At 42.1% G+C, this 21,601-nt stretch overlaps 1 protein-coding gene across 1 annotated transcript; it reads right to left on the bottom strand.

Annotated features, from left to right (window-relative positions):
* Positions 1-1,005: 1,005 nt before the first annotated feature.
* On the bottom strand, positions 1,006-14,441 carry PAG1 (phosphoprotein membrane anchor with glycosphingolipid microdomains 1). Its single transcript, XM_009980099.2, has 6 exons — positions 14,317-14,441; positions 11,885-11,936; positions 11,245-11,341; positions 7,695-8,290; positions 3,031-3,090; positions 1,006-1,356 (listed from the first exon to the last, which is right to left on the bottom strand). The coding sequence occupies exons 1-6, from the start codon at positions 14,439-14,441 to the stop codon at positions 1,006-1,008; spliced, it is 1,281 nt and encodes a 426-aa protein (XP_009978401.1).
* Between the last annotated feature and the right edge of the window lie 7,160 nt (positions 14,442-21,601).

Consider the following 21,601-nt stretch of genomic DNA (forward strand, 5'->3'; position numbering starts at 1 on the left):
TGCAGACAAAAAAAATTTTGTAAAAATAAAAAATATCCACTCATCACAGTACACAGATTTTCCTATATAATAAACTAGACAAACACATTAAAATACTTTAGGTCTTAAAAAAGGGCAAAACTCTTCAGAAGATGACTTAACACTATTAAGGTGAGACTAAACATGATGCCAACGCATCTGTTTGCACAACTTTTTGCAACATGACAATCGTCTGGCATCTGTATGCACAGGTATATGTGTGCACACGAGGGGAATGGAGCAAGAACGCTAAGGGTGTCACTTGCCATTTTAAAGCAGTGTTTCACAAATAATCAATCAAAAAATCTACAAATACCAGTACACATCTCAAATATTGCAAATCACATTCTACAGCCCTTGACATTAAAAAAGAAGAAAAAGCTGACAGCATTAATTCAAGTACATTTGGAGTAGGTCCCTTGTGAAACAAAGTGTTTGCACTTTAGTTGCAATGAAGGTGGATGGAGCTCCCCAAAAGACACAGAAGCGAGCATGCCCTCCCCAGTCCTGCAAAGTAACTCCGAGTTGAGGTACGATGATCTGTGATTTGCTCAACGAAGTGGATGCCCGAACCTGAATGAAAAACGATGCTTGAAAAACACTTTGAAGCAAATGACATACAATGATCTTTTAAAATGAAAAGCTAGCTTTGTGTAAAGGCAGTCTTTTTGGTATGTAATCCTATCAGGATGACAAGCACGGCACTCCTTCCCAAATTCTGGTCATTGTGGAGCTAACAATTAAGAAGCCTTTATGTTGTTCTGGTCGTCACTCTGACCTGATGTACCCTTTCCCATGAGCCTCCATCCACCACCCAGAATAACCTAATGGGTATCACACCCCAGCTGAAACGTATGCTGCTTCTTCACAACTTTTGTTCTCTACTTAGCTTTGTTCCTCAAAAGAAGCAGCACATCCTTCTCCATGTTTCACATGTTCCTTATACCAGTGGATCAGATAAATGCTGAAATCTGCTTGCCAGAGTAGTTAAAGTCTGGTGAAATCCCTGTGGTGCTGCAAGTCCCCTATGCTCTCATAGTCATTCTCTCCAGAAAGAGCAGTGTGGTTTGTGTTAGGCACAGACAAGGTCCTGTCTTCTTCTTGGCTCACTGACTGGATGGCTTCATAGTCAGGCTCCAGCTCCCCGTTTGGTCTGTCCGCTGACTGAGGCACAGTGGTAGCATTTAGGGTGTTTTCGAAGTCTTTCACACTTGCATAGAGGCCACTGCAAACAGACGGGGACCTCTGAGATGCAATGTCTTGGATACAGGTGTAAGGAGAATCCAGTGCCTTGATGGCCTGTCCCGGCTTACTCACCGATGAGTACATGGCTGAGATCTAGGAAAAGGAGACATCTGCTGAGTACTTAAGCATGACATAAAGCAGCTTGTGTGCCAGTTTGTACCCCTTCCAATGCAAGGATGTCGATTACTCAAGAAACAACAGGATCTTCTAATAAAAACATATCCTTTAAAAAAAAAAGGATTTCTTACAAACCCTTTCTTTTCTGACATGCATTTATAATTTGATTTTCTTTCAGAAAAGAATGCTTTATGAAACGCTTTATAAAAGAATTTTATAAACATAAAAATTCTTTGAACGTAAATTCCCCACAGGCAAATTAGACTCAGGACAAAAGGGATGGCTTTGACAGCAGGTGCTCTTGCAAGTTTTGCTGTGCTCCTGGAGCCAGCTTGGGCAGAGCGGGGAGACAGGTATCAAAGGGATGATCAGTTTTAGCTACTGGAATGTAGGAGAAAGATGCTGTCTGATCCTTGGGGTTGTTTAAATTATTATTATTTTTAAGGGTAGCAGCCTCTCAGTCACTGCATATCAGAAGTTTAGAGACTGAAACCTCTCAGCTATTATAAACACAAGAGAGGGAGCCAGAGTCTCACTCCACTCCTCTCCTCCTAGCTCTAAAAATCCCCCTCTAAGGTGAGGGTATGCTTAAACAAGTGCATGAAAGTGGCTCTTAATGATGAGGTGAAGGAGAAGTCCATGTCCACATGTGTCCTTCTGCTCAGGGCTTGCTGGGGCTGGCACCGGGCCCAGGGAGCCACTCTTGACTCCCTCTCCCAGTCCAAGCGCACAGGACTCCTCACAAGCAGGCGAGGCTACTCTGGATTTGTATCGAACCCATTAGAACAGTAGCTTGGCATGAAAATGTCCATTACCATTAAGCAACACGTAGTGGTGGAGATGAACCAGATTGCTTCTGTTAATTCTGTTTTGGGTTTGTTCATTGCTTTTTCTTCTATAAAGACAGACATCTATTTGCAGATGGAAATACTTCTTACTTATCTCAGCCAACCAAACAAAAAATGGCTTTTCTGCTCATCCATACTTCAACCCCTTTCCAGCATTCAATTGCACGAATCCAGTTCAAAGATCAATTTATCCATTAATGTCTGGGAGCGCTTCTCCCAGCAGAAAGCATTAGTTCACTCACCTCATTACCAAGTTTGTGTTTACTTTTATGTCCAGAGAACATATTTATAAATTGCATGGGTGTATTGCAGATGATCACAAGCAACCTTATTTCTGTTTAACTTTTCTGTCTTTGTTTCAATCTCCTCAATTTATTTGAGTAAGACATTTTAAAGAACAGTTTATGTTCCAGTGCTTTTATTGTGCTTCTGTTTATTTCCCAGAGCCTCAAACACTTTGTGTGGGGAAGGTGGAGCATGTTTCAAAAGGCTGCTGATTATGACTCTTAAGTAGAGCTCATTATCCAAATCAAGAAGCTACCCTAACAATCAGCTAGTTGCGGCCTCCTGTTATCTTCTGACACCATTTTTTAACTTATTGGCCTGATACAGCCATATGCTAGAACACTTGTGATTTTAGGAATGTGGCAGTACAACTCTGTGCAGAGAAACTTTGGCTTTCATTTTCCCTTCAGACAAATTTCACCTTTCTTAGATCTTGCTTAGTCATGCAGAGCTTATGCTAATTTCTGCCTGAGAAAAGGTCTCTAGTTAGCTATTGAATTTTGTGCAATAAACCTACCTCATCTTCTGTAAGAGATGGATCTTCCTCTCGAGACTTGTAAGACATTGAACTAAGCCTCTGTAAAAAACAAAGAAAGAAAGAAGAAAAAAGGCTCATTACCAGTCAACAGTGTGAAACCTATAATAAACCCCTCCCATTACAATCAATACATTATATTTTATGGTCATTTGCTCACTAGATCCATTTTACATAGCTAATATCCCTAATATCCAGAGTACATCTCTGGAGATAACAGCCTGGAGGTCAGTAGAGCTTTTTAATGTATCTGCTCTTGTCCTGACCTGAAAAGGGTAAAAATAATGTAATGGTTAAAACAAACCCTGCTTTGCCGTATCCCTGCCTTTACACTTCTAATGACGCAGGGAAGAGTCTGCAAAGGCTTTTGGACAAGTGAAAGTCAGCTGTGTGGCACACTAGTTGGCCTTCCATGTGATTTTCAGATAAGCTTTTAGATGACAAAAGAACAACATTCAACTGGCACCTTCCTGATGATTATTATCCTTCATTCAGTGGATCCTGGAAGTGCTGCAAGGGAGGTACCGTGTCCTCCTTCCCCAGGAAATGCAGCCGCTGTGCAGAGGTGCGCAGCAGCCCTGCCTCACACCCACTCACACCACAAACATGGAAAAGACCTGTAACCCACCCTGAGATGGGCAGCTCAACCCTCACAGCATCTGGCTGGATCCGGTTCACACATCAAAGTTATTAAAGGATGCAGGGCTTGGTTTGGTGTCAAGTCTAACTTCAAGCACGCAAAGTGTCATGTAGAAATTAGGTCATGAAACACTGGGTGAAGAGCATTTTGCTCTTAGGAAAAATGTCTCTAGGACCTTTATGGCAATGAAGACCCTGGCTACCTCTCAGCAGCCATGTGATTCCTCCCTCCTAGGGTGAGAAAGCTTTGCTGGACTTCTGCTCCACAGTGATTCAGAGGGAGCCTTCCAGCACTGTTTGTAACGGGCCATATTTTGGAGTTTCATGCAAATTCTCCACGTAAAATACTTCAGACCTCCTCCAGTGCAGACCAAGGTGGAGAAGTAGAGCTATTTTTAGCACAGTCAATCAAATATCGCTTCCAGGCACATACTAGACACACAATATTTTTTTTTTTATTTTCCACAGGGTCTCATTACAACAGACTATTTCCTACTTCTGTTTTTCTTGGTGTTTTTACTTCTGGTAAATACCAAACTTCACGTCCCTGGGGCTCTTCTGATGAAGACCCAGACCTAAAGTGCACTGAAGTCTGCCTGCTGCTCCCTGGGGGCTTCCCTCACACCTAACAACTCCCTTGCTTCTTTCTCACCATCTGGAGAATGCAATCTTTAACCTGTGGTTTAGTTTACTCACCAAAAAAAAAAAAAAAAAAAAGAAAAAGAAAAAGAAGTTCAAATGTATTTTGGCCCTTTATTAGATGTGCTTCACTACAGCAGCTCAGTTTAGTCTCTCTTAATTGCAAGACATTTTCTGTGTGGGGGAGTAAGTTACTAATTTCATCCTCACACAGCAAAACAAACACGCTTGCAAAATTTTTCAGTGAAGTTATTTTCTCTCATCAGTGTGTCTAGGAGCACCACGTGTCAGGACCCCTTCTACAGTTTCCCACTCAAGTACTGACAACTATGCCAGGCTGTTGGCAATCCTGTTCTTGTTTCCCTGAGACCTAGCGTTCTTTCTTCTAAATGTGAAACCTGTGGCACATCAATTTTGAAGGATATTGTCATCTTGGAAACTGAAAAAAATACTTGCTCCTAAACATTTTGTACCTAGCAATATTAAAAATTATGCTTAAAATCTCAACAACAGCAACACAAACAGCACGTGTCCTTATTTGCCTTCCACGTTCCTTTTGTTCCTCGACAGCACTTGATTTTTAGCTCTTTGGCTCAGCTGCTGCTCCTGACTTGGGCACCAGAACAAGAAGACCATTATCTTCTGGTGCATTCGTAAGAGATGCTTTGCCCATCCTCAGGCTGCGCAAGTTTGATATCAGATGGCAGCAGCCAAATGTACACACAGAGAGCATTTCTACCAGTGCTCACTCTGGAAAGACCAGGGTGAAAAGGAGATCTGTACTTCCTTTTTTTAATTAAAAAGGAAGAACTAAAGAAAAACTGTTCTGCCTTTCCAGTTTTATAGGAGAACTACACCCACGTTTTTCCAGGTGATAAATGCCTGTAAGAGGCATCGTGCTATTAAAGGTGCCTTTCTTGACCAAAATCTTCAAAACGATTTGGCTGGGTCATGGCCAATAACGAGTTTAGATAATTATTTTTCATCCGTTTATTGAACGTCTGGCTCTTGAAAGGATCCTTTATCCTTTTCATGCTGTTACATACTGGAATGGTCTCTGGCTTGGTCCACCAAGCTCTCTTCCAAATGAGTGTGCTTCAGGAACTGGCATGGGCTGGGGGTCATCCTGGCTGCCTTCTTCTACAGAGTGAGACTGAAACAGCCTGGACCTGGTCTGTTCTCTGTCTGTTGGCAGGTACAAGTCTGAGTTACACGAGCAGCCTCCCTGCCTGTCCCTTCTTTGTGCCCTGCTAAAGCAAAGCCTAATTGTAGTGAAAGAGACTCGCACGACTTACAGCCAAGCTCTCTCTTCATCAGGGTCAGGGCAGAAGGTTGAAAAGTTTGGGATACAGATGTCATGGTAAGCAAGGCAGCTAAGTAGCCTCACAAGAGAGGAAGCAAAAAGAGACACTTATAAAGTCTGTTTAACTGAAAGAGTAATCAATATAACATACATTTCCATAAACATCTTGGTTTTGGTTGCCACATCAGAAAAACCCAGGCATTGCTCTGCATTGTTTGAAGCAGCAAAATAGAGGGAAAAATCATCATCACCATAACAGAAAAACAATCCCGCAACCACGTCCCCACACAATGCCAACAATAATGACATTTATATATTCCATCAATTACCATTTCCAGCTCTGCTGCAGCTGTAGCTCTCAAGGACAGGACAGGCGCACGCTTCGATGCATAATGCATGTACCTAGCAGCGAAGGCGGGAATGATCTGATGCTGCCAAAGCTTTAACTCAGGATGGCTTCAGCTCTGAATAAATTTTAATTAGACAAACACCTTTTTCCTGGCACTTAGGGGACTGCATGTGTCACCTCTTGATTAATCCTTCAAAACCTGAACCATTTTAATCAATTCCCACTCCTTGCAGTTACTGACACTGTGTACACGGTGTGCTGGGGAGCTACAGAGCAGCAAACGCTTTTCCTTTGTATCGGTGCCTGGGAAATACAATGATTTTCTGCAAGTCTTTTCACACCTGGTAGGAAAAATGTCACTGTTATGGAAAGCTGTTTCTCTAAAAGTTTAATTAGAAATTACATATGGCCTAAATTTGGGAGGGGGAGTGTTGGTGGATTATTGTTGACAATCACATCTTAATTTTCTACTAAACGAGCTCATTATTTGTAAGAACGTGCACTGAAGAGTCTGGTTAAACAATTTTTATATTATGAGTAGTCTTCAGTTTATTCATTTGAATTCTATTGCGCTTTATATGTTACATGGTGAGTCAGTTATTTAACAAGGTATTTTTCTGCCCTCTGCCTGGATTACTGAAGCACTTCAAATAAGAGAACAACCAGAAGCAAGTAACAATACCTCAGTTCTGCTATGATTTTTCAGATAAATGTTTACATTAGAATGTCTCATCACATCTTAAGGATTTTTTTTTTGAAATTTTCCTCAATACCTAATATTGTTTGATAACTCAAACACCAAAATTATATTAACCTGTTAAAATCACAGTTCTTTCATTCACAATTAACAAAAAGTCATCTAAACTAGTTCTGAAAAACGCAAACTCAACAATTTGTGACAACTCTGTGCAACGATCTGAAAGCATCCTCAAAATTAATTCTGGTGAAAAACTAAAAATGGGAAAATGACTTGTTGAAAATGTCATCACTCTGTTTTTTCAAGGAGTTCACCACTAACTTGTCCCTAGGCTGGCAGAAAGAATAAGGTGCTGAGAAAACATAACTTTTGGCCATGATTTCAGCACGTAGAAATTCATTACTCTGTTTTTGTGTGACATACAGAATTTGACAAATATAAAAGCCTACAGTCGCAATCTCTCTCTCCTTCTGACCCTCTCTCCTATGGAGAGAGGTGAGACGAGAGGCTTTACGCAGATGCCTAACACTCACACAGCTAAGCCAAGGTGGCCTAACAAAGGAGGAACATCTAAAGTTAGGGCATCCACTAAGAATGTCCCGCTTTCCTTTTTGTAAATTGAGGTTTCATTAGAAAAAAACAAGGTGGGGATTCTGAACAAGATATAAATGCTGACAGAGATACTGGATACTTATTGTAATAGCTCCCACAAGTGTAATACCATTAAACAAAGAAGCAGAGGCCTCCTGTGCAAATTCTGGATAATATTTGGGAAATACCTTATGAAGCGCATACTGCAGCGATCCAAAATATAGGCTGCAATAGAATGAGTACATGCCTATAATGCAAAGACTATACTGTACATTTTCATGTTTCCTTTTTTTTACAGTCTTGCATCACTTTGAGTGTTTTTTTTCCCTTGGCTTTTTTTTTTGTTATTTAAAAAAAAATCCTCTCCCACCATATGTCCTCTATCATTATTTGGCTGTTTGACAAGGATAAGTATTTGCAGTTTTTACCTTCTCTGGTTTACTTGCTCCTTCTGTTTCTTCTTCTTCCATTTCTTTTTCTTGAACATTCTCATTTTCATCAAGAAGTTTCATGGGTACTGGAGGTGGAAGCTCATCCTCTACATCTGGTGTGTTGTCAAGAGGGCTTTCTGAATTAGCACTTTGGCGACTTTTTTTATTTCGGTCAACAGATGCATATTCTGCTGATTCAATTCTGCATTCAGGAATCTGATCCTGACCTTCAGAAACGGCCAACGAAGCCTTTGATTTGTTGTTACAGCTCCCTTCAATGCTGGCTACTGCTCCAACATCTTTGATTTCCTTCACAGTTTCATACAGGCAGTCTTCAACTATGTTCTCCTGAGAGGAGCTGTCTTTCAAGACTTCATAAGGCCCTTCCATTCCAAGACTTGGATCATTTTCTGCATTTCTAGCAGAGATGATGGTTTCCATGGTATTGTTAGGGGGAATACTGGGTAGTTCCCGGCTCTGGTGACATTTTACGGATTTTCCAAGACTATCCTGTTGATCTAGCAGATCAGAGACAGATGTTTGTACTTCTTCATAAGGCTGGATACAAGCAGTTGTACTGTCCTCTGAGAGCACTAGGGAAAATTATAAAGAAGTATTTCAAACAACTGGATGACTAAGAAAGGTGAATGTGATTTGGTACTCACTATATCACTTTGGTTTTGTGTTTCATTGAAAATGATAACGATACTAATGCCTGGAAATGTCTAGTGGTCATCATGTTTATTAAAAAGTTTCAGTTACAGAGATTTCTCCAGTCTACTGTTAAAATATCTTTCTCACAAGATCTTAAATACTCTCTGCATCCCCTCATGTCACATTACATAGCAACAGCATTCACAGTGTGAAGAGGGGATGGGTGGGTAGGTGCAGGTGTTCATGGATGTTCAGTTGTAGTCAGTTACGTTGAATGCTTACAGTCTGCTCAGTAGTCTCGGATGGGCAACACTGGTGCGAGGCCTCGAACGAAGTGCTTTTAAAATAAGCCTCTTTTCCTCCTTCCACATCCTTATCCTTCGCAATCAAAAAGGAAAGTGTTCCTGCTTCCTCGCTACCCATCCCTCACCTTGTTTAAAATGCTGGCCAAATTCTCATCTGAATCACACCTCGCTCAGCCCTGCCGCAGTCAGCCTCACTGCTCGCTACACCAGAAGCTGCTCACTGGAAGGCTATGCCATACTTCTCTTAGTCTCGCAGCACATAATGTAGGTTGACAACCTACTAACAAGCCAGCCATATGCACAAAAGAGAAGACTAGACTTCAGAAAGTAGTGTTAGGCAGAACATGTTATCTTAAGTCCCAGAAGCAGGTCACTGTCACTAGACAGTATTAGAGACTGAAATCTATGGGACTTCTCATCTTACAGTGCACACATGTGATGTGCCCACATTCAGGGATGTATACCTGGGCACCTACAAGCATGTTTCAGGTAGTATATGGTATGTTACTCTACATGACACCATTTCCTTGATATGTCACTTCTGAACAGCATTACTTTTCTCAGTACAGTTCCTACAGTACTCTCTCAGCAAAATCAACTCATTCTTCCATTTCCTTCAGTGTGTTTGACATGATGACATAAAGTGTTGCTGAAGCAATCAGTACCCTTGATTTGGTGGCTGTTGTGGACATTGCTTTATCTTGTGCTCAGGGCATCCAGACTCATGCAGTCAGCACCTGCAGGGAGCCACACGCTGACAGCAAAACTCAGGAAGGGACTGGAGGTGTGAGACGGTAATTGCTGTCTGAATGGGAGATGGGAGGACAAGAAAAGGAAAACATCCTTCTCCGTCCACTTGGCTCCTGCCTACAACTGGGAGGAATGGGTGGAATAGGAGGATGTGTCCTATTGCGTCCTGACTAGGGCTCGGGGTGTCCTGGTCACTACCCAGGATGGCTTCAGACTTCCTGAGGAACATCAGGAACTGGCTTAGAAAAGCTGGAACATGTTTTCCACTTCTGGTGCTTGCTTCCAGGGATTTCTGTGCTGTGCAGAGCACTGTCACAGGCCCCAGAGAGCACTCATCCCATTCAGCCTGGTGGGGACAACCAGAGCAATGAGAGCTCATGTTTCTGTGCGCCTTTGGTTATGGGTAGTAGCACACAATGGGTTGGTGTAGATAAGGGGTTAGTGTAGATAAACACAGTGCAGGCAGGTTGGACAAAGGAAAAAACCCACACATTTGACGGTGCTGCTTCTATAGCCCTGCCCCTGCTTGAAAGGCTAGCAGAAATAGCAAAAGAAAGAACCAATAATGAAAAGAACACATAAACCATAAAGAAAGAATTAAAGCACATTGTTTTCTGTTATTCGGAAGGGTTGTTGTGCAGAGTGTGAGCTGAGTAATATCAGACAGTCTGAAAACTGTCTGCTGCTTGACAGCATGCCTTTCAGGAGCAGCTTTGACAGCTGCATGTGTGGTGACTCGTGGCAAAGAAAAACGCTTCCCTGCTGCAGGGCTTTGCTCTGTGCATCGAGTCCCGTGGTGAGCTCCAAACACACATGTACACAACAAGCCAAAGGATGGGAGCAGCGATTAGCTGCAAAATCAAAGTTTAAAAACTCGTTTGGATACTTGTCTCTGAGGGGTAGAGACTGAATAGCTTAGCCTCCGGCTGCACAGGGAGATGAGGAGGTGAGCTGTAAGTCGGAAGCGCAGCCCCCGGTGTTGGTGCCTAGTGTGGAGCCAACAGTTGGCTCCTGGCAGCTCTGAGCTGAAAGTGAGTTTATTTTTAGGTGCAGCTGAGTGAAATATTTTCCAGTGATACTTCAGTGTGCTCATTTTGAGCATTCAGTAAAGCAAAGACTAAGGAAAAAAAAAGGAAGCGCATATATGTTGCCTGTTTTCTAAAATAAAACAATATAAATGACAGTCTCGCACTCCATGTGACTATGACCCAAAGTTGTAGTCCCTGAAAGAGGACCTGAAATATAGCCTCCAGGAGTGAAGCTCCAAAGTGCAACTGCATCTTCTGGTCACATCCCAACTCCGTACCTGGCTGAGATTAGAGAATGCCGCAGTCTTTGCCTGATGGCCTTATCTAACTGTAGATGGAGCCTGGTAGTCCTGAGGAGAACCTCCAGTGTTGGCTGGCATGGAGGACTAGGAGCCAGGGTGCAGGGCTGTGCTGAGCACGTCCAGCAGAGAAGTGGAGATGGAGCCTAAAATGCCAACACCTCTATGGGGTGGGCTGCTGACTTCCCAGTAAGACACACGTGCTCACCTCATTTCTTACCTGAACATAAGTTTTATGTGAATTGTGTTCTGTACGAAAAGGACTGCCCTCCAGAGAGCTGCATGCCCAGCCGATGCCCTGGGATACAGAAGCTGAATTGATGTCAGACTTCCAGAGGTGAGCAGAGGGAAACACAGGGTGTTCAGACAAACAGCATGACTGTGAGCTTGGAAAGTTGACAGCAAGAAACGTAGGATGTGAGGGATCACCAAGGTGCAGCTACCGCGGGAGCTGCGAGCAAGGGGCTGGTGCCGCTCGCTCATCCCGCCCCGCAGGGGCTGCGTTACTCACCCTCACCGTTGCTGAGTGCCCCATTCTGGTTGCTGCTCGGAGCGGGCTCTGTAGCCGAACTCGTGATCGAGTGGCTGAACACCTCCTTATCGGAAGGCTGCAACACGAATTAGGGAGATCTAATCACCATTGGATGAGAACAAATATTTGCATAGATATGTGACAAATTTAATTCTAATTTTGGGAGCTCTGACTCATGGGTACTACTGGCAGGAGAGTCAAACCATGCCCATGACACTCAAAGATCTAGGTGCTTCTGTTTACAGATGTTAAAACAAATAAATGCAAGTATGTACAGAGTGATCTCCCTTCCAACTTTTATGGCCATAGGTGTTACCGTGGCTTCAACCCGTGAGAAGACAGGAGCTGACAAATGGGCACACTGTGCTTGCACTGCAAACGGAGTGAAAGAAAGGCAGGAGATGTGCAGTGACAAAGGTGGCAGAAAAAGCATTGAGAAAGTGCAGATTATCGGGTCTACACAATTTTTCCTCCTCTTCCTCTTCTGCAGCTTTTAAAGTTTCCCTTGCCTAATCATCTCCAAATACCTGAGCTATTTTCCAACTTGCAGTTATTTTGCAAGGACCTTGGTGCAAGCCAACCACAAGACAGACACAAGCTGCCAGAAATAAATACTTACCACATTCATCAGATTTTCATGATCTCCATTCTGATATTTGGCCTTCTTTTCCCTTAATGAAAAAGACATATTAACTGTTACTACAGATTTTGCTAATATACAAATGCCAGTCATTGACAGACCTTACACACCTGCAGGGCGCAGAACTGTGATTCACAGTAATATTGAAAATGGAGTAATTGAAAACTTTTACAGGGACCAGTATGACCTGTGTGTAAGGTCATCATTGAGGTAGGGCAGTGAATATATCTGAGGAGGTGCAACAAATACACACAACCCTTTTTCTTTTTCAGTATAATATCACAGTAAGGAGTAACTGATGATAATAAAAATCGTATCCTTAATTTAATCATATCTGAATCTTTGGAGATATATTAGATACACGTTTTGGTGACAGACTACCTAGAGAGTTCCTTAAATTGTGTCTGTAAAAAGTATTCATCCTATGAAGAAGTAGAAAAGGCCCACAAAATTCAGCCTTCTCTCACTCAGGATGCTAGTTATAATTAATAATAAGCATGAGCAGTTCAAGAAGGCCTACAAATTTCATAGCAGCAGATGCCTTGAACTTAATTTTAAAAATAATCCTGCTTCACTAGGTACTTCATAGGACTCAAAGTATGTCACGTTTCCAGTTTCTACCATTTTGGAAATACAGCTCTTATTCTGAAATACTGTAATAAACCATGAGCTTAAAATAATTACCTCCCCTAGATGAAAAGGCAAGTAAAAAGGTGAGAAAATATTGATGATATGAAATCTGTGCTGCTTCTGAAGTCTGCAATGCACTGTACTGCCCATATTAGCAACTGTTAAAATTGTATCTCATTGGGAAATAAGAAAATGGAGCGAATGAGTCTGCACCAATGCAGAGCACAGTTCAAGCTTACAAATACTTAATTTCCTCTCTGGAAGTTTTTCTGACTCTGACATTTTAGAAAAGAGCAGATTTTGTTCAGTTTTCCGTGTCCTCAACCATTTTTGAACAGTAAGCTGGGAAGAAATTTTACATAATTGCATTTATGCATAAACAACTTGCCCTACAGAGTGACATGAAATAAAAGATACTGCGTCCAGACTAGCAACACAAGAATTTATTAAAAAGCATCACCAGATAAGTTTCTGACAATTTATCCCTCTAACTGCAAAGACATACTCAGTGGTGTGATTCTATCTTAAAAACACTTTTCTAGAGATGTTTCAAGGACTGGAGTGTTACAAGACAAAACATGGTACAAACTGCAATGTTTGTTGTAGGCTTAAGGGTTTTTAAAATAGGTTTTATGCTTTTCAATAAAAAAAAAAAATACATTTCTACTATTTTTACACAGGTATCACAGGAAACTGTGATGAATAGGAAGATACTGAAGCATCATCTAACAGCCTGAAATGCAACAAAAGCATTTCACCTGAATCATATGAAATCATATGTTCCAACTTAGGCTTTTTACGGTTTTGACCAACTTCTGGGGTCTGGTCTTGCCCATGACCGTTTTTTGCAGTGTAAGTGTTATAGAAATCCTGCTGGAAAACAGGGCTTTCCAATAGACACACATTATGTCAATATAGGGTACTTTATGGCTGCTCCCATGACAGCTTCATCAACACTCTCAATACTGAAAAGAACACGTTCCTATAGACATAAGGGTCCAAACCAAAGATTTTGCTGCTGTACTGAGTTATGGACAGGGGTTCTCCCCCATACACTTGAGCTACGCTGGCAAACTGTAGCAATATGGACCAAAGCAGTCCCTCTCCTCGTCATGAAGGCTCTGATGTGTTGGAAGGGCATCCTGGATTGAGCGCAGGCTGCCCAGCTCCCCTGTGCAATCAGCACGGCTGAGCTTATGCATCATGAAGGAGCCTTGATAAACAAAGCAAGAGAAGTGTCTGTACTGGTGAAATCAAACCTTCTTATGGCTTGAGCGGCAGGATCAACTCCTCAGTCTCCAGGAGTGGCCAAAGCAAAGCTGAAATGCATAGAAATCGCTTTCCTTTCCTTTCTACCTACACTTTTTTGGTCCTGTTTGGCCCACCTGATTTTCTCAGTTTCAGGTGAGCGGTGTGATCTGCTGCTATCCAGAAGAAGGCAGCAAGCCGAGCTCTCCCAGCTGGGGGATCTGGCAGCAACGCTCGGGAGGGACAAGGTCCCCTGCTGCCACCCTCCCCTTCCCGCACACCACAGGTCATGACAGCCAGTGTCCCCCTGTGCTCCAGGCTTCAGCTTAGGAAAAGCATCTGGCAAGATCAATAGTACTCTTCCTTCACAGAAAAAAAAAAAAAAAAAAATTTATACTGCACTCTTTTAATTTCTGTACCTAAGTCCTCAGTATTTCTCGCTAACTAGTTATTAGTGAAGCTATTTCAATCCTCACACTATTTGACTATTTGACTCAAGAAACGTTATTGCCTGCTAAGCTCCTGAGCCTTACCTGTTGCAGCTGGAGCAGAGGAAGATGAGGAAGGTGAGGAACAAGAGTGTTGTCATGGCTGCCAAACTTCCCCACAGGATGACGTGAATCTGTCCATTGCCTAAGAAACCACCTTCTGGCCCCATGGTACTAGCAGGAGCTGGTGTCACTTGGGGATGAAGAGGTTATTCCGTGGAGAAGGCTGGCATCTGTGCTGCGTGTACCTTCTGTTTCTGCAAAAAGAAAAACACCATTAGAAATTAATATAAATTTTGAAGATAACAAATCTGACAGTTACAGATCTGGCAGGAGAGATTTTCAAATCCAGATCTTACAAAAAAACCCAAGTTTCAAGTACAAGCCAGCCAAAGAGATTTTCAGCTACATTTCTGACGGTGATGTAGAACAAACCTTGTCAAATACTAACACAAGCTGTTACTTATCTACAATCTCAACACAAATAAAATGTAGTACAGTATCTCTGCACTTGTATTTAGAGGAAAAAATTCATAAATCCACTTTGAGGGACAGAATAGTCTATTTTGCAGTGATATTTGTTAACTTCATTGAAAAGTGGGCTTTCAAAACCATCTACAACTTCTGCAAAGTTAACAAGCCAAAAAGAGAGCTGCAGCAGGCGTTCACCTCCTTCCCTCTCAGCGTCTCCTGCCTGCGCGTGATTCAGTGCTTAAAATACCGTGACGGATAAGCTTAGGAGATAATATAATAATATAATATAATAATTCTAAAATTTTATACATATTTTTAATGAAATACATTGTTGACATGGAAAAATTAAAAAGAAGTCTTTCATTCTGCACTGCCGAAAATACCAATTTATCCGTAATTTAGGAATAGGTTATGCAAAGTCTATTTACAGGTTTTCAGCCAGACTTCAGGATTGATAAACACTGAAATAGAATACAATGGCTAAGAAATGAGCAGTTATCTTTTGGGAATGATAAAGTAGCACAAATACAAGATTGAAAAATGTCTGAAGCCACTAAGGCTTACTTTAATTTTATGCATATATTTTCATATATATATTTTTATTTATGAAATATGTACACACATATTTTTTTCTTTGCAGCAGAAGCACACTTTGTACTAGCAAATTCAGTTAGGTACTAATATCATATCTGTATCAAAACCACCATGTCACCATTTTGTTATTAAAATCTTATGAGAAAAAGGATTAATTTCCAGAAAAACGCCATTCACATCAAAAGAAATCTGCTGAGTTAGCAGACGAAACTTAACAACTAAGCTATGTGACTGGGTGGCTCGCATGAGTAACATTTCTATTCCTACATAAAATGGGCTGAATGGTTTCTACCATGCAGGATCAGACTTCTGGACACTTTCCTAGAAGAACCAATTCTTCCTAATTTATCCATGGCGGATAAAAGCTTTTTTGTTTCAGATATTAGTGGCATTGCAATAAATTGAAAAGGGAAGAAACAAACAAAAGATAGAAAAACTTGCAGATCCTGGAAAGACAGGCTTTGAAGTGTAGTTAAATATTTCTAGTTTGGCCAAGTTATAAGAAGGTCAGATAATCTGTAAACTCTCAAAACCCATAAATACACAGGATGGGAAGAGTAAGTGTCACACACCTTGCCAAAACACAGATATGTCTTACTGGTAGCCTTGAGTGCCGACACCAAAGAGCCACCTCTTCAGGGACCACCGCGGCCCAGCAATCTGCCTCTGTGGTTATCTTGGTAGATCTTGAAAAAGTAAACATTTAAAAGCAATAGCAGACCACTCTAAAAATGATGTATAATGCAGATGTGAATCTGATACAGCCCTGCCTCATCCCTGTTTTAAAGCAAAACTTGGGTTATTTCTACACTGAGTCATAGTCACATCATTGACTGTGAAATGGAGAGACTCAAAGAAGAACAGAATCAGATTTAGTCAGGAGAAAACTTGGTGTAATGCCTAAGAACACCTCTCTGATGAGGTGCGAGGGCACCATGCACTGGGGTGGATCCCTATAGAGATGATGGACTGTCTTCATTTAGAAAACACTACAAAGCACACTGCTCTGGCTGCATTAACTGTCTCCAAAGCTTTGTTAGGTGTTTTGAATAGAAAGTAGTTTTCTTTTCAACTTTTATTTTTTATGAATTTTCAAAGACATTTTCTGACTCGTTAAAGCTTTTAAAAATTATTCTTGAAAGATCTTTTACCTTCCTCTTTGCCATCCATTTGCCTTTAAAAAGTACTAATTTTCTTCTTTCCTTGGGAAAAAAAGGATTAAATGAAAATGAAATGTGAAAAAAACGAAAACAGAATAAAATCTTTTCTCAGCATTTTTGTTGTCTTTTCTTCCTTAGTTTTCCCAAAAAATAAAAAGAGAGAATGCAGATGAAAAAGAAATATTTTTTCTCTTTTTTTTCCACCCCAAATATTGGCCAAAGAAAAACCTAAGAATAAGGATCTCAAAATATGTTTTTTTTTCAGAAAACAGAAACACATGATTATTTGTTTTTTTAAAGCAGGTATCTTGCGAGATATCATTTAATTTACTTCTATTTCTAAGTTCATGATTTTATAGCTACTCTGAAGAACAATAGTATGCTCCTCTCAGAAGATTAAGTAATGTACCAAAAGCTAATACTGCAGGAAAAGTTGTTCTCATATTCTACACACACATTCTTGAGGCTCCTGGCCTTTAAATAAAGATCATATTTGAGCTAAAGAAAGCTAAGGCTGCATGGGGAGCAAACCCACAGAAAAGCTGCATCTTTGAAGACTTCAGTACAGTTAGGAAGTGTTGGGATGAGCATGGATGGAGTTGAGACTGAGCTTAAAAAGGAGTGAGATCAGAGAGAGAGAGAGAGTCGAGAGAGACCTACATGTGAATGTGAGGAGTCAAGTGCAAGATTGAAGCTAGACATGAGAAATCTCACCCAGCAGAAGCCAAATAGAGGAAAGGGAATGACCGAGGACAGATGTAGTTAGTCTACAGCAAAAGACCAAGAATTCAGATACCAAAGCTTTGACTGTAAGTTGAAAGAAAGAGGTCAGAAAAGGTTGAAAAAGTACAGTGTCACGTGAAACAGGGGGGGCAACTGCTAGAGACAACAGTTACCTGTGCGAGCAGAATACAGTAATAAATTGGAACAGACTGATGACAGATGAAGTCCTGCGTGAGGGAAGCTGAGCAGGCAAGGTGTGACCAGTGACTCCTCTTAGCTCCTTGAATGGCAAGAGTTTGGCATAAGTGCTAGAGGACTTAGAAGCTGCTCAGCACAGGGGACAACCAGAAGTAAATAGAATTATAACACAAAAAAAGCATGTCTACATCCATCCTCTGTGAACCCCTCTCATGAAGGGTTCATGGATGTAGACATGCTTTTTTATATTATAATTATATAATATAATTATATAGGCTTACTCCTACTCTTTAATGCCTCCCAAATGATGAGGCTTAAATAGTATTCACTAGGGATGGTGTCTTTAACACAGGAGAACTTCTGAAATACTTGAAGCTGGACAAGCACCCATCAGCTGTCTTGTCCAGCCCTAAACAGAAACCTGGCAGAGAGAAAACACTGAAAATACAACTGCCTGGACTCCTTCTGCTTCCACTTGGTGAATGCCTGGATGCTAAAACGTTAACATAAGCCTAATAGAATGGATTTCGAAGCTGCTTCAGAGGTGAGCTTTAAAGAGAAACTTATTTGCAACTGTAAATATGGAACAACAAGCAGCTCATTTCAAAAAGCTCTTAGCTGAAATGGTTAACTCCTGCTTTTACAATAAAAGTGATATTGTGCTGCCCTCTGGTGAATCTCTCCGTTCGAGGACAGGGATTTGCGGCTCTTGCAAGGGTGCTTCAGGGCTGAATACAAACCCTGCTGTTAAAGACGGAGCTTACACGGGGTCTTTCATCTGCTGGGCTCGAAAAAAGTCCTACCTCTGCCCTTGAAAGACTGCCAGACTTGAAGAGTTTAACCTCACAAAGGGACATCACTGAGACAGGACAAGAGTCAATTGAACTGTTTGTTGGTGGTTTTTTTTTCCGTATGTGATGATCTTTTTAAGATGAAAATTTCTTTCATTGTACCTTTTCCACAAAACCTCCACACAAGTTGCTGGTGATGTCAAACTCCAAAAACGAGTAATAGAGAAGGGCATGGGATACCTGGATAAAAAAATCAGTTATTTTGTCTAAAGTAAAATGCAAACCATGGTTCACGTTCACATTTCAAAGCCATTATCAGTTCAGAAAACTAACCCTTACACTATATTGAATAAAATCTCTCCTTGTGGCAAATTTCTCTTGCTTTTTAGACATCAATATTTGCCATTAGTGGAAACTCTATGGCAAATACCGCCTGTAGCCATTTCCTCAAAATTGCACTTAAATGCACAATTACATTTGCAGTTTCAAAAAGATGGGTATTTCATTGCTTGATCCGCACTTTCACGGTGAATAATGTGTTATTTTTCCTTACAGCTGTTGCACGGATGGAGCAGAGCTGAGTCAGTTCAGCCTGAGTCGGTGATGATGGGAGAGTAGGATGTGTGAGCGCAAATTTGTTGCCAAACTGAAGGATAAAAAACTCAATCTGGGGTGAAGCAGTTTTGGGTATAAGATACAAGCTGCAATTTTAGTGAGAACATGGCAGGACAATTTTGACTAATGTGGAAAAGCTTGGGCTGAGACCTGAACTCCTTTGGAGCCTGGGAACGGACAGATCCAGCAGGCTTCAGGTCCAGGATCGGACCTGGGTTTTCTGAGCAAAGATCTGCCCGAGCCTACGGCGAGACGCATACAGGACGTGCTTTGCGAGAGGCAGACGCCTTGCCGCGGTGGCTGGGGGGGCCCGGCAGGAGATGGCAGCGTGTCCCTCTCCCACTGCCTTCCCCTGGGCATCTGGGTTTCACAACTGTTCATTCACATCCTGCTGCAAACCACAATCGGTCTAGGCTTTCCAGAGGCTTTCCAGAGGCTTTACCCCTCTGCTTTTCTTAATGAATTATAGATGGAGTGTAGGCAAGGGTAGAAATTGTTTTGACAACTGAGCGACTTTGAATGTGAGAAGCCGAACGCAACAGGACAGGAGAGATTCGGGGAGGGCTGCGGGATCGCGACTCCATGTCCTGGGCTGTCAGGCTGGATCCGGCCTGAGCTTCTTGCCCAGGAGCTTCTTCACGTGCTCTGCTCACCTCTGTGCTGAGCTTCAGCTACAGGTCTCCTTCCCAGGCTGCTCGGTCTCCTACTGCCCTCTCCTCCTTCCCACCCCTCCTGTTCCCAGGGCCTTCCATTATCTGCTGCTAAACTGCAAAGCAGATCAGTCAGATCACCTGGTTTGGAAGATGCCCTCCACCCCAACAGTGCAGACCTCGGAGGGAGAGGGACGAGCAGGGAAGAAGGCCGTAATTTTCAGAGGAGATTTTTATTGGTCTGGTAGCAAGCCCCCAGAGAACTGTGTTAAACCAGAAAATGGTGACATACAAGATAGGTGGAACCATGAACTCAGACAGGAGCTGAGAAGTATGGAACTAATCATAGAATCATAGAATGGTTAGAGTTGGACGGGACCTTAAAGATCATCTAATTCCAACCCCCCTGCCATGGGCAAGGAAACCCTCCACTACACCAGGTTGCCCAAAGCCTCATCCAACCTGGCCTTGAACACTTCCAGGGATGGGGCATCCACAACTTCTCTGGGCAACCTGTTCCACTGCCTCACCACCCTCAATGTAAAAAATTTCTTCCTTATATCTAATCTAAATCTCCCCTCCTTCAGTTTAAATCCATTGCCCCTAATGTCCTCTTGTCTACATTCAGCTGCACACACTGCCATTCAAACACAAAAACGGATCAGAAACGTGGGCTACAACAAACAGGCAGCAGCAGGAACAGTCCTGCAGGTGCCAGTAACATCCGTGGATGCTGATCCTTTTATATTCTCTTCCTCCAAATACTGAAAACAGACTTTGTCTATGAAGCTAGAGTCCTACAGGAGACCTACTGAGGTCCTGTTACCTCACTCCCTCTCCAGAAAATTCCCTCTGCAACTTCAGACCCAGCTCAGGCATCAGCAGGCGCGGAATATCTCCACGTGCTCAAAGACCGAGCACGTCCCTGGCATGTGACATCCTCAGGCCACCCTAAAGAAAACACTGGAAGGAAGGCAATCCATTACCACAACTCCTGCACCAACGAGAGTTCACACCAAGCTATACACTTGATTTTGAGAATAGGGAGGACATGGCAGGTGCACTTTACTCAATCCAGACTGTTTCCATATCAGGACTGTTCTCTGCCTGCATGGAAACACTACTCCGCTGGCAGGCAAACGCCATTTGTGCTCCTGGCACAAGCTTAACTGTAGCACTATGGTGAACTGGGTTAAAATGAACTTAAAGCAGCCTTCCTTCACCCAAATAGACCTTCTCTAAATGATTTTGAATTGAAATTGTTTTCTGATCTTTTCTACCATGTGGCCTCATCATGCTTTAATGGCAGAGCAGCTGGAGGCAGCTCCTGAGTGTCTCCTTTCTGTAGCTTACCACAGCTGGTGAATTCCTGACAGCACATCCGAATTTTGTGACACCATCAGGGCCGCATTTGTCCCTGTGTGGGCAAAATACTTGGCCCAGATTTCACAGGTATCTCCTACTGCAGGTCCTGGTTTAGAGCCAGCCCGCGGTAGCTGATGGGAGTTGTGCTCTGAACATTAAGTTTACATCTATAGCAGTAAATTAAACATGTCGGAGATAACTGTCTTGTACTGCAGCCAGTTGGCATGGTACAGCCCGAGCTCATACTGTTAAACTTTCTTATTCTCCATAGAATGGTGGTTCTATCCAAATTGTCTTCCAGGAGCAGTCCCTGACCGGAGCTGAACTGTGCTTGGGATTAGCTGGGGAAAAAAACATTTTACTGCAGCCAAAATTATGCTTCAGGCTGTTCTAACCTGGAAAACCAGATCCTTCATATCTTAAACTGAGAATCCGGTAACAGTGGGTCCTTTTGACCTCAATCCCTCTGTGCTCCTTCTCTTCTCTGAGTACTCCTCCACCACAGGATATGCCCAGCCTTCTATCCGCTCCAGCTCTGCTCATCAGCTCCCAGCTCCTGTCTCTCTCCCAGTTCCCAGTTCTGTTTGCTGCCTGGGGCAATCACCTCTGCTATATTTGACAAAAACTATATTAAGATCTCAAAATAGCAATAAGCATGTACGAGTCCCTAATAAAGTTAGTACAAAGACGTTAAAATTTTATCAAAAAGAGAAAATTCAGATAATTCTCAGGCATTGCTACATTAAAATAGATGATTCTA

This window comes from Tauraco erythrolophus, chromosome 3 (assembly GCF_009769465.1).
Source record: "Tauraco erythrolophus isolate bTauEry1 chromosome 3, bTauEry1.pri, whole genome shotgun sequence".
Lineage (NCBI taxonomy): Eukaryota > Metazoa > Chordata > Aves > Musophagiformes > Musophagidae > Tauraco > Tauraco erythrolophus.